The 14,464-nt window shown below is 33.8% G+C and overlaps 1 protein-coding gene across 4 annotated transcripts; it reads left to right on the forward strand.

Annotated features, from left to right (window-relative positions):
• The first annotated feature begins 907 nt into the window (after positions 1-907).
• Positions 908-12,254, forward strand: Cdc50 (cell cycle control protein 50A). 4 transcript variants are annotated; one of them, XM_075298981.1, is made up of 8 exons: positions 908-1,088; positions 1,377-1,648; positions 5,832-6,036; positions 6,098-6,300; positions 6,430-6,565; positions 6,632-6,797; positions 7,690-7,767; positions 11,640-11,953. In XM_075298981.1, the coding sequence occupies exons 1-8, from the start codon at positions 1,031-1,033 to the stop codon at positions 11,683-11,685; spliced, it is 1,164 nt and encodes a 387-aa protein (XP_075155096.1). In that variant the 5' UTR covers positions 908-1,030; the 3' UTR covers positions 11,686-11,953. The 4 variants fall into 4 exon arrangements, with proteins under 4 accessions (XP_075155096.1, XP_075155097.1, XP_075155099.1 ...); XM_075298982.1 differs by lacking the exon at positions 11,640-11,953 and adding an exon at positions 12,092-12,254 and having other exon boundaries at positions 909-1,088; XM_075298984.1 differs by lacking the exons at positions 7,690-7,767; positions 11,640-11,953 and adding an exon at positions 12,092-12,251 and having other exon boundaries at positions 909-1,088.
• Positions 12,255-14,464: the final 2,210 nt, after the last annotated feature.

The following is a 14,464-nucleotide window of genomic DNA, read 5'->3' on the forward strand; positions in this document are numbered from 1 at the left end:
GCGCTTTACAGACTATCAGTTATTCCGGACGGAATGTCGGTGTTTGTAAAGAATCTTACAGTGTGTCGGATCGATACGACTTGTCGGTGATGACTAAATAATCGGTAAATGTGTTATCGAGCCCATAAACATGCAGCAGTATCGATTATGCCTTCGGACTTAACTTATAGTGTGCACAATATATGGGATATGTTCGACACGAGCACTGTCGTCCGGAATAACTGATAGTCTGTAAAGCGCATAATAATAGCACTGATGAAAAACTTTTTCGTAGTAACTTGGCGTGGTACAACTTCTCAATAGTGACGGCGCTTTTCCGACGAGTTTTTGATGTCGTATATGATTGTTTTCGACGTAGTGGGGATTCTCAGAAGCGCCCCCAAATTCAAAAAATGTTGGCAGGGATATTGTCGACGGACATATATCATTGCTTTTTATTTTATGTGTCACGAATTCCATTTTACATGAACTCATTGTTCAAAGGAGAGCCTTATCTTATACTTCGATTTTTGATGAAAAACTCAAGGTGTACCATAAATGTTTATTAACTCAATTTGTTAGGTATGAAATCTAAGGGCCGTTTGCACAGAATGAAGACTCCAATTTATTAATAAATAATGATAAAAACCACAAATTTAACACATTGGAATTATTTTTTCGGGATCCCGGGATTAATCCGAAAATCCCTGGATTTCGGGCAGGATTTATCTTGGGTGAAAGCTCTAATAAATACAAAATTTCGTTTGTGAATTTTATTTCGCAATATTTTAAAATTTTTTTACCCTTTAATTTTCTTTATAATAAAACATGCCTATTAAAACCAAATTTCATTGCTTGTAGACATGTAGGCAACACTGTTTCGTTGTCAACTTTTCGATAAATCAGACAGTGCAAATACCATCGCTATCGAATAGAAATGTCAATATCAGCTTTTTCATAAAAATTGTTGGTGGTTTAACTCGTATTTCTATTCTCGGATAAAGTGTTTATAGTCAGTATTAATACAAAAATCATACAACTTATTTAAATTATGGCTTCGCAGCCAGTGGAAACTCAGGGACTCCAACAAAAGTCCAAACGACCTTCTGGTAAGAATTGTCTTTTTTTTGCTTTTGATTAAAAGAAAATGGTCTTACCTGCTGATTGTGTTATTGGGAATTGGGTAAAAGATAATAATAATAATAAACGCAGTACGCATGATGACTAATAATGTAAACGCAGTATGTACTATGTACCCATATACCAAATATAAATAATTAAAAAAGGGATAAGGTGGCATAATCAATGAGTCTATGTATGACCTGACAACGAATCAATAACACCTGTGATTATTGATTGTTTTTCTACTAATATCCTGTTTTATTTATATTATTCAGATTCTGCTTTTAAACAACAACGTTTACCAGCATGGCAACCTGTTTTAACGGCTGGAACGGTTCTTCCAACCTTCTTTATAATTGGAATACTTTTCATACCAGTAGGAGTAGCTTTGCTCTACTTTTCCGATGAAGTCAGCGAACACATAATTGACTACACAGATTGTCTCAAGGCAGGCGAAAAAAATCTAACATGTTCTCAATATATTGGACAGAATATCAATTCTTCATGTAAATGTGAAATAACCTTTACTTTGGAAAAAGATTTTGTGGTGAGTATGACAGGATTAATTTTCTATTGTATTGTATTATTTGGTCAGTGTTTCCCAAAAAGGGAATTAGAACAAGCGCAAAAAATTAGTAATTTTGAGCTCTATGATGGTGTATAGGTTAGTTAGTAGTGATATTCCATGCTCGGAATTGATATCTAGGATTAGGATAAATATTCCAGGAATTACCAGTTTCTTTTCATAGATTTTCAACGTTCGAATTATGCTTCTGTAGAGCCTATTTTTAGGATGTGCATTATTTTAAATCAATCTATCAGCTAGTATTTAGCCTTGTGGTGTAATATATCCGGCCGATGAGCTCTTCTCTGTAGCTGGTTATATCCCTCTGCCTCCACCCCGCCATGGTCCGGATCATGGTGTGTGCGCTGTCCCTACATTATGTGGATGAGGTTTCACGTTTGGAAGGGGCGGGAAAGTGGGCGTAAGTTCGATTAAAAAAGAAATACATAAACCAACCAAAACAATGTACCACTTGTATATAATTTATGCAAAAGAGTGTAGCAATATATTTGTAGCAATTTAATTTACTATATACAGTAATCCCTCGATTTACGTCGTGATTGGTTCCGGAATTTGACCACGTTAATCGAAACGACGTAAACCGAATTAAAAATTGGTCATACTTCTAAGTCCATTTAACTATGTATGTATGTACGTGTACACAATATACATAAAGCAAACATATAAACAAAAAATAACAATTCATTATTCAAAAATATCGGGTTTAAAAATTAAGTTCATAAAAAAATATAACACCGTTACGTTGTATACATATTAAAAAACATCGCCACTTCGACAATTGCGTTATATATGCAATATCAATCAGAATTTGAATCAGAAATTTTCGGTGAGAATTTCGGAAATAAATGTTTCGATGTCATCATCGTTGGTACTTATTTCATTTATGGAAGGCGTTTCTGATAAAGTCTAAAAAAATCGACGACGTAAATCGAAGTTGGGTGGAACAAAAAGGTTGACGACGTAAATCGAAACATCGTAAACCGAGACGGCGTAAATCGAGGGATTGTGGTATAATATTTCTTTGGAAACACAGGCCAAGTTTGTATGTTAAGAACACACAAATCGATATATATATGTATATATAGTAAACATTTTAAGTAGTTTTTGGGTTGTCGTCGTTCGTGTAAAGACAGGTAATAATGTATACAACAATCGATAGCATTTAATTAAGTTATCTTTCTTTATTATAGGGTAAATGTATTCAACTTAATTAAATTATCAGTTCAATAGTGATCCCGTAAGGTCCAAATAATTTGGAGTACCCAAGACATACCAAACATGTTTAGACATTTTGGTTGGGAACTCCTGATAGTGTAGTAATCTAGAAGATATTTAATCGCTTTTTTTAGTTTGGTAAAAACATAAGCCAATCAGTTACGATAAGGCAAAATTAAAGTTAATAGCTTTATATTGGCATTTATCTTTGATATGACACAGTAAATTTCTGGATTGTTTTATTCGGGTTCACATAATATGGTTATAAAATGAAAATTCTGTTATTGTCCCCTTTTTTATACCCACCACCATAGAATGGTGACGGGGGTATAATAAGTTTGTCATTCCGTTTGTAACGCATCGAAATATCGATTTCCGACTATATAAAGTATATATATTCTTGATCAGGGAGAAATTCTAAGACGATATAACGATGTCCGTCTGTCCGTCTGTCTGTCTGTCTGTCTGTCTGTCTGTCTGTCTGTTGTAATCACGCTACAGTCTTCAATAATGAAGCAATCGTGCTGAAATTTTGCACAAACTCGTCTTTTGTCTGCAGGCAGGTCAAGTTCGAAGATGGGCTGTATCGGTCCAGGTTTTGATATAGTCCCCATATAAACCGACCTCCCGATTTGGGGTCTTGGGCTTATAGAAACCGTAGTTTTTATCCAATTTGCCTGAAATTTGAAATCTGGAGGTATTTTGTGACCTTAAAGAGGTGTGCCAAAAATGGTGAGTATCGGTCCACGTTTTGGCATAGCCCCCATATAGACCGATCTCCCGATTTTACTTCTTGGGCTTATAGAAACCGCAGTTTTTATTCAATTTACCTGAAATTGGAAATCTAGAGGTATTGTCGGACTAGAAATACGTGTGCCGAAAATTGTGAGTATTGGTCCATATTTTGGTATAGCCCCCATATAGACCCATCTCCCGATTTTACTTCTTTGGCTTATAGAAATCGCAGTTTTTATTCAATTTACCGGAAATTGGAAATCTAGAGGTATTGTAGGACCACAAATACGTGTGCCAAAAATTGTGAGTATCGGTCCATATTTTGGTATAGCCCCCATATAGACCGATCTCCCGATTTTACTTCTTGGGCTTATAGAAACCGCAGTTTTTATTCAATTTACCTGAAAATGGAAATCTAGAGGTATTGTAGGACCACAAATACGTGTGCCAAAAATTGTGAGTATCGGTCCATATTTTGGTATAGCCCCCATAAAAACCCATCTCACGATTTTACTTCTTTGGCTTATAGAAATCGCAGTTTTTATTCAATTTACCGGAAATTGGAAATCTAGAGGTATTGTAGGACCACAAATACGTGTGCCAAAAATTGTGAGTATCGGTCCATGTTTTGGTATGTTCCCCATATAAAACGACCTCCCGATTTGGGGTCTTGGGCTTATAGAAACCTTATTTTTTATCCAATTTGTCTGAAATTGGAAATCTAGAGGTATTTTAGGACCATAAAGAAGTGTGCCGAAAATGGTGAGGATCGGTCCATATTTTGGTATAGCCCTAGAAACCGTAGTTTTTATCTGATTTTGCCTGAAATTGTAAATATTCTGGTATTTTAGGCTCACAAAAACGTGTATCGGATTAGGTTTTTATAGGTCCATTTGGTAATGCCTCCATATAGACCGACTTCACTTCTTGAGGGTGTAGAAGTCGCACTGATCATGAAAATTGCTTGAAACTCAATGTAAAATTTCCAGATTTTAGTTCTACAGATTTAAGATTTCAAATCAAGACGTTATTTTATAATTTTCTTGCACACTTACAAGAGATGTTAATGATTCCTCTAAAACTCAAACAAAAATGGTTCTTATAAATCCAGAATCTGATATAGTCCTCATGGATGAAATCTTTAAATTTATCTTCGGGAAGTGTCCTCAAGTCCTCAAGCCCTCCTGAAATTTCAAAGGAAACCCTAATATTTGGTTCATGGTGGTGGGTATTTAAGATTCGGCCCGGCCGAACTTACTGCTGTATATACTTGTTCAATTATATCTTTGAGCTTAATTAGTGAATGGTTTGGGGCATTACCGGAAAATACTTTAATAACAGGTTGGCTGATAAGTCCCCGGTCTTACAAAGAAAAACACATTTTTTTTGTCAAAATTCGTTTTTATTATTCAACATAGTTCCATTCAAGAGCGATACCACGATTATAACGACCTTCCAATTTTTTGATACCATTTTGGTAGTACTCCTTCGGTTTTGCCTCAAAATAGACCTCAGTTTCGGCGATCACCTCTTCATTGCAGCCAAATTTTTTTTTTTCCGAGCATCCTTTTGAGGTCTGAGAACAAGATAAGTCGCTGGGAGCCAGATCTGGAGAATACGGTGGGTGGGGAAGCAATTCACAGCCCAATTCATGAATTTTTGCCATCGTTCTCAATGACTTGTGGCACGGTGCGTTGTCTTGGTGGAACAACACTTTTTTCTTCTTCATATGGGGCCGTTTTGCTGCGATTTCGACCTTCAAACGCTCCAATAACGCCATATAATTGTCACTGTTGATGGTTTTTCCCTTGTAAAGATAATCGATAAAAATTATTCCATGCGCATCCCAAAAAACAGAGGCCATTACTTTGCCAGCGGACTTTTGAGTCTTTTCACGCTTCGGAGAGGGTTCACCGGTCGCTGTCCACTCAGCCGACTGTCGATTGGACTCAGGAGTGTAGTGATGGAGCCATGTTTCATCCATTGTCACATATCGACGAAAAAACTTGGGTGTATTACGAGATTATTCGCCACAATTCCAATTAGAAATTTTGAAGATAACAATACGTACGATTACCTCATATTTAATATATTATGATTTCTTCATTAATTATAACAAAAATAGGTTTCGTTATAATTAAATACAAAAAAATATATTAATCCCTCTCCATATTTTATTTATTTCTTATAATAGGGCAATGTTTTCATGTATTATGGTCTCAGTAACTATTATCAAAATCATAGACGTTATGTAAAATCAAGAGATGACGATCAATTGCTGGGCCGTTTATCACCAACACCGTCCACCGACTGTGTGCCATTTGCATACGAAGATACTGATACAGGTGCACAAATTCCAATTGCACCCTGTGGAGCAATTGCCAATTCGTTATTCAATGGTAAATAGTAAACTTTTGATCATTTGTTCATTTCAATATTAATAGATTTATGTTTTTGAAGACACACTAACATTAGATTACAATGGAAATTCTGTTCCTTTGTTAAACACTGGTATTGCATGGCCATCGGATAAACAAGTGAAATTCCGCAATCCACAAGGAAATCTACAATCTGTACTTGAAGGAAAATATGCCAAACCTAAATTTTGGAGCAAAGAATTATGGCAATTAGATCCCAATAACCCAGATAATAATGGTTTTCAGGTATGTATAAAGAATTTGACTAGTAAATATCCATAGCTTTGGTCGGAAATCGACATGTGTATTCCAGCATCCAATTGCGATGAACACCTTCTTGTTTCTTATTTTATATATTTCGTTTATTTTTTTCAGAATGAAGATTTAATTGTTTGGATGCGTACTGCGGCTTTGCCTAGTTTCCGTAAACTTTATCGACGCATTGATCATAGTAAACCGAATTTTGAAAATGGCTTAAAGAGTGGACAATATACGCTGCATATTGAGTACCGTAAGTATTGTGTTCCTTAAAGTATTAATTAAATTTAAAGATTTTCAATATCCTTACTTTTTACAGAATATCCAGTATCGGCATTCGATGGATCCAAAAAGATGATATTGTCAACCACATCTTTGCTGGGTGGAAAGAATCCTTTCTTGGGTATTGCTTACATTGTGGTCGGATGTATTTGTCTAGTTTTGGGCATAGCGTTATTAATTATACATATCAAATGTAGCAAAAGGTTTGATATATTGCCATAAATGTTGTTTTATATTTACGAAAATATGAATGGAGTTGAACTGTGGATGTTTAACAGACATTCCTACTCCTATTATTATTGAATTCGTTCTTTAATAGTATTGTAATATTCCTACTAATAGGGCATTGTACAGCAATGACCCGGAATCTTTGGGATTTACGCAACCCATTTAGGTATTAACTAAGCCTAAGCCTTCTTCGGGTCAATATATACAAATTTAAAACAATATTTGTTTATTTGGATAAGTCTACAATTCGTTGATAAATAATAATACATACTTAAGATAGATTTAGGTAATATCGTATTTATTTCTAATTTATATGCCTTTTGCCACAATTATCTAATTGATAACTTTTTGTCGTGCAAAGCACAACACACGGATTTAATTCCATTGACGCGATCATAATTTAAATGTATAGAGAATTTGCAGTAATCACTTAGATTTCAGGTTTTTAAAATATTTATTTGTGTGGTTGCTGCATTATTGATTTTAATTCATTAGTAATCAGACGTTGGTTTACGATGTTTGATTATTGTCTCCACTTTGGTTTTATGTCCAGGACGGTTGTCCGATTCAGTTTTCTTAAAATGTCGCCAGCATTGTTATGTATTTATAATATTTTAAAATCGGTTTCTCATCGTAGATTTGTTAATTTTCAGTAAAATGTTTATGGCATAAACCCGGAAGGGTAAACATTTTTCATCAATGTTTCATGATGTTAAAACTTTTTCTTTTATGTATTAAATGACGGTACAAACGACACAAGATTCGCATTTGTTTTTAATTTCCACAACAATTTGTCATTATAAACTCACTCAATAAAACGTCAAATATATGACATTCAATAACTTATAATAAATTTTTATTCTTTAGGCATCCGATAATTGTAACGCCACACTTTCCTTATTCGTATAGCAACATTTTAAATCCAGAGCCTGAAATTATGGTTGCGTGAGTCCTTCATATTGATAGGTTCCTCGCTTTTTCTATTTTAGTGCTTGTACTTTGATTAATAGAATTTGTCTGTAGACTATAGCGTTAGCTCCAAATTAAAATAATATTTCGTAGTTTGGTCTTATAACAGTTGAGTGGTTATACTTTAAATTTGTAGGAAATATTCAGATTTAGCATTAATACATTTGCTATATTCAATTACATTTGAGCATTACGATACAAAAACAGCATATCATGACAGTGAAAAAATTGAAAATTGATTTGTGAAACTTTATAAATATATGTATGTAATTTTATGCATTTTCATGTTTAATTAAAATGGAACCGGCGACCCCCTTTTAATACTTTGTACTTCAAGTAGCCTTTGATCATATTCTTAGTTGTACTAAAGGATAAATTTATCAGTTACTCTCTTCGATAAAAAAAATTTTGCTTCGACTGCTACCATATCAACCTGCTTATATGTCATATTATATGTCATATCTCTATTTGGTCATCTTCAACTAAATCTCATCGATAAAATTTTTGGGTCCCTATTCCCGAGATCTTAATTATGTAGCAAAAACTAACCGTTGGTTACCTAGATCTTCTTAGAAATTTGAAATTATGAAAATTAAGACCCTAAAATACCTGATATACATTTTAAAAATAAAAACGACATTTATGATGGTGGTCCATTTGTTCACTACATTGACGGCGGAATTACACAGTCTTTTGAATCTCAGAGTCGAAGGAGAAAACAGTATAATTTACCTCCAAGATTCTCCTTTTCAAGTGGTCTGCCCATGCTACTGAAATTTGTGATAAGCTCCGCAGTAGAAACAAGGTCCTCAAGACGCTTGCTGGCAACACTCGGGGTGGGGTCGAAGAAACCATGTTGTGGTAAACTAGGCAGCGCCAGTGTGGACACCTCAGACAAGTGATACTAATGGTGTTTATTTTCTTGTAAAAAAATGCACATTTTTTGCATTTTGCCCGGAAAATGATCTTTTTAGGTTGTTATCTAAAAAAGCAGGCAAAAGTACGAATTCTGTTGTGAAAATAGTGCCACGCATATAGGCAAATTGCGGGCATTTTCAGCACTGCCGACAAACGAGAGTGCTGCGATTGCCCTGTTTCTCCTTTGAATTCTTTTCTGCCCGCGGAAATGATAATATTTTTTTGGGTTGCTAGAAATATTTTAAAAATGAGCATTGTGTACAGACAAAATGAAGGCAATGCACCTTTTTTCAGAAAAGAAAACACCATAAAATCTGTCAAGTGCAGCTGCCTCAATTCCTACCTATCAGAGCAGCGTGTGTCCCACATAACACACGTTATCTTTTCGCTTGTCTAGCCAAACCTACTCGCTTCACTACCAGATCATTCTTTATGCATCCCCTCTTAGTCGCAGAGTTCCTCGATCTGGATACGAGCTGATGTAGCACAACACTAAATAGATGATAACACAACAACGGTGGTCCCATAAGTTCTTAGCTTAGAAAACAAAAACAATATTTTGGAAAAAATGGAACACACCAGCGACTTTATTAAACCATTTTAAAACTACGTTTTTTTGAAGTATGCAAAATAGGCCTTCGTGACGGTGATGACATCAATTATCCACGGGTATCTTTTTACTCTTTTCCAACTACTCAATGTGAATAAGGGAACATTTCTCATCAGCATTCTCTATTTGCAGCGAAACTTAATTCGCTGAATCCAAAATGAATTACACTTGAACCTCCCGAAAATCGTTTTTTGTTGGTCGACTTTGCCTTATACCTCATTAACATTATACTTCCAAAATCTTATATAGATTATGTGCATAATCTGTATGGGCTATTAATAAATTTGCAACTTTTCTTTGCCAAAGACAAATCATTGATTTGAGTGCATTTATTTTGAGCGTGCTTGCTCTTTCCTCCTTGTTTTGCGTTTATTATAGTTGGTTTCTTCTTCAATCACTATTATTGTTTTGATATCAGCTTAAAACCATGCGTTGACTAAAATACAAGAGTAGTTTAACCAACAGAGGAAAAGTATGTTTGTCAAATTTATTTGGGCAAAGCCCTTTAGACTGCAAGATGCTTTGATGGACGGCCGTTTTGGAACTACCACATTTTTCATCAGCATCAGAATAAATGCGGATGATTTACTAAACCCAAAGTGAATTACACTTGAACCTACCGAAAAAAGGTTTTTTGATAGTCGAGCATCTTGCAGTCTAAAGGGGTTTGCCCAAATAACTACACGCAGAGAAGGAATATGATCACCTAAAACATGTTTCAGGTGCATTGCCTAAACTACAAGAGTACTCGCAGAGAAGGAATATGTTCACCTCAAACATGTTTTAAGAGCAAAATGTTATTTTTGTATGGTGACCATGTAACATGTTTGTCACTAAAATGTTATTTTCTCGTCAAATATAACCTTCTTGCCGAAATCAGATACATGATTCCGAGAAAATAACATGGTTGGGAAAACCATGTTACATGTTCACCATCCAAAAATAACATTTTGCTCTTAAAACATGTTTGAGGTGAACATATTCCTTCTCTGGGTGTACTCTTGTAGTTTAGTCAATGGATGGGATTAAGCTGAAATGAGAACAATAATAATGGCTAAATTTCTTGCGATATTGCATTTTATACATTTGTTTGTTTAATATTTTTTATATTAATTGTGTAATTTGAATCGACTTTACAAACAGAACTTAAATTTTGTCATAAAATCAATTGGGATTCGTTTCGAGGAGAGTGAAAGTTGTATGAATAGGCAGTTAGGTTAGGTTAGGTGGCACTTAGACAGTCCATTGTGATACCACATTGGTGAACTTCTCTCTTATCACTGAGTGCTGCCCGATTCCATGTTAAGCTCAATGACCTCCTTTTTATAGCCGAGTCCGAACGGCGTTCCACCTTGCAGTGAAACCACTTAGAGAAGCTTTGAAACCCTCAGAAATGTCACCAGCATTACTGAGGTGGGATAATCCACCGCTGAAAAACTTTTTTGGTGTTCGGTCGAAGCAGGAATATGCAGTTAATCGTTTCGTACATCCGATTTGTTCTTATGCTATTTTTCGTATTCATTGACCTTGAGCTTCTTATCAATCATGTCTGCCGAAACAACACACAGAAAAAAATATCACCAAAATATTTCCAATTAAAAAGTTAATTGAAGTTGAAAATGTTTTCAATGAATAAATTAATTGATACAATTAACCTTTAATCAAGGTAGAAACATTAAGTTAATTAAGTAAATGATTGAAATTTTTAAAATGTTCAATTAAACAATTTATTGATGCAATTAACTTTTTAATCAAATTCGAAAGGCTAAGTCAGTTAAAAAAAGTGATGAACATTTTTTTTATTTTATAATTAAAAATGTATTTCAAACAAAAGTAATTGAAAATATTGACCTTTTTTAATTAAAAAAATAATTGAGTTTTGCAATCAACATCAATTAAATTTTTAATTGAATCAATTAAAAAATTAATTGAAATTTGCTAATGAAATCAAGAATTTTTTCTATGCCCAATTAAAACTGTGATTGATACTATTATTTTCGTGATTGAAGACATTTCAATTAAAAAATTAATTCGATCAATTAATTTCGTGATTGAATCAGATTTTTTGTTGTGTGCAGTCAAATCTGACGCAGGAGATTTTATTCGAATAACATTTTCAAGACATGTTGCCATATCATCCCATATCGTATGCTTACCAAATGTACTTCTTGGGTTATCATGAAATGCGAATGTATTACATGTATCCATTTCAAGATCACATTCACTCCTTCAAAAGCCATATACCTTACCCGCTTATAATATATCTATGTTTACTAATATTAACATAATTTATACCCACATATTTCCTTTCTCTTTGCAGTAACGCAGAAATGATCAATGTGAACCCTCGTACACCCTATTCATAAATGATAAAAAAATAACTAACAATAAGATATCATTGTGCCGACATTCTTCAACTTATTGCAATGTTGATGTAGTCCTTTTTAGTAGATGTGTATTATTCCTAAACCATTGTGGTTAAATTGATTTGTCTTAGAAAGTAGATATAAATAAAAAAATTAACAATCCCGGAAGTCCTAATCGCGTATGTACATTTATGTTTAGATATTTCAGTACGATATCGTTGGAAAACACTATGTGACTTATCTAAGAAATATATATACTCTAAATGTATACTTATTATTTTCTAGTTTTGTTTTTGTTACTCATTATAATGCATTTTTTTCCTATTTATATATACATAAACAATAATGTTCAAATTCGTATTATTTAAAACAATTCAATACTATTTTCTTATCTTTCTTTCTATAGGTTTTGATATATTTATTAACGTTTTTTATTCAACGTTCGTTATGATGCTATTTGTTGTTATATGTCATCGCCGTTTATGCAATTTATATAACATAGATTTTTATATAAGCACATAATTAGTAAAATAACAATAAATCACATGTGATCTTTTAAACATAAAAACAAAAAAAAAAAAAAAAAACATTTATTTTATTTTATGCTGGATAAGTGTTTTCAGTGTATGGATATTTCATAAAAACTTCGGGAAGAAAAAGGAAAAAAATAATAAATAATGAATATATAGCCGTTCGTTTGAAAATTGCGGCTCCAGAAGTTTCATGAAGTCAAAAATTTGGGATCGGTTTATATGTGGCCTATACAGGATAGCTGATATGTTTTTTTGTTATAACATCAAATTTTAAAATCAGTTTAGATTTGTTCGAATAGACTACCTTTGGTACGAATTGTGGCCTTCAATCGGCCGACAAAGCTATACACCCCAGTAAAAAAGGGTCGCCAAAAAAGTAGTGAAAATGTTCTTTTCGGATCCGGCACTGGGGCAAAATTGGCACAGAAGCGATGAATTTAACATGGGCTTGTCATAGGACGCATGTCCACGATTTCAGTAGCCGTTGCACTGAATTTGCATCACTTCTTAAGGTGTGATGCGAATTCAGTGTTTTGGATGTGAAATAAGAAAACATGTGATATTTCGACAAATCGATAAATTTAAAAAAAAGTATGATTTTTAATGCATTCTTACGTTCGTCTGGAGCATTTAACGTCAAATATTTTCAAAAACACGCAAGTTTTCTAGAATGGATTTAACATTTTTTTCGGCAAAATTTAAATAATTTGTATCATTTTATAAAGTCTTAATCTGTTTTTAACCAACTTGAAACAAAAAATTTTAAATTTCCCATTAAAATTATGAAAAAAGCAAGTTATAAAAAATTGACTCAAATAACTGAACATTTTTGGAAGTGCTTTTAAAGTTGAACTTCCAATTTTTTTTGCTGGGACGCTGCACGAAAATGTCTCCGCCGTCTTGAGCTCATCGGCGCTTTGGTATTTTTTAGTGCCAACCTTACTTTCCAAAATGTCCCTGGCACAAAAGTCGGAATGAAATCCTTAGATTTTTGTGGCCATTTCGCGATAGAAATGTAGTAAGGAACCTTATTTTCGAGTCATTCTGGATTGACGCGTGCTGAGTGCGATAGAGTCCTGTTGGAATGTCCATGGTATGCGGCCGAAATGTTTGTTTGTCCAAGGGCTTCAATACTGTTATTAGGATATTTTCATCATAGTATTCGTCATTTATTTCGACCTCTCGGTCAATGAATAAGGCGGTCTCCAGCATTACTACCGGTAGAGCTTGAAATCATTTTGTTTGTTCCCAAACTGCTCAAATTGGAAACTTGAGCAGAACTAAATTAGTCGTGCATTTCGATTAAATGTGGCCTTCACTTTTCGAATGTTGTTGAAACAGTTTGTTGGATTTCGTCCACTGCCAGTAACGAGTAATTGCACGAAAAACAAAAGATTTAGTCACAACTAAGTGATGGAGGGCTCTAAAGATATCATTGTGGTCTTCCAAGCAAGTATAAAGCAATCACACTATAATGCTTTAATTCTATTACGAATAACTTTAATTCAATAGCGTTCGTTCTTGTGTCAAAAAAATCTGTACCAAATTTTATCGAAGTCGGTTAAACCTATCTTTGGCACTATATAAATACAAATGTAAATATTTCATTTTTGAAACTCTTGCCATTTCAACAATATTCCGATTTTTATGCAATTTGGATTCAGTGACTAATTTTTCGTGCTCTTCCATAATATGTACATATTTAACAATATTTTTTACAATATAAAAGTTTTTCAATACAATTTTTGGATTACTCTTCAAAATCTGCCACTATTTACATACATATGTATGTAAGTATTTTTGGTTTAAGATACTTTTAGTTGATATGTTTTGAAGTATTTCATATGAAAATAATACAGATAAAAGAAGAGGACATAAAAATTCCAAATATGTATATATTTAGAGCAAATGTAGCATTTGGTTTGCACCCAGTTGTGCTCCACACAGACGGGGTTTTTACATTGCCCACATATTTTCCTTGTACTCGTATGTAGGACTCTTCCTTTTTCCTTTGGTTTAGAGCCGTTAAAACAAGATTCATGAAAAATTTCATGTTTTCGATTCATATAGGATTTTTATCCAATTTAAGTCCATCTTTACCAACCAAAAATTGCTACCTCTCTAATTCAGATAGTTCACCGTCGTTCTCCATGTGATATTCCCCCAATTCATTCTCATGTAAATCGGATTAAAATTTGGCCTCTGTTGTCATATACGAGGGCGGTTCGGAAACTTCTTATCAATGA

This window comes from Haematobia irritans, chromosome 3 (genome assembly GCF_050003625.1).
Source record: "Haematobia irritans isolate KBUSLIRL chromosome 3, ASM5000362v1, whole genome shotgun sequence".
Lineage (NCBI taxonomy): Eukaryota > Metazoa > Arthropoda > Insecta > Diptera > Muscidae > Haematobia > Haematobia irritans.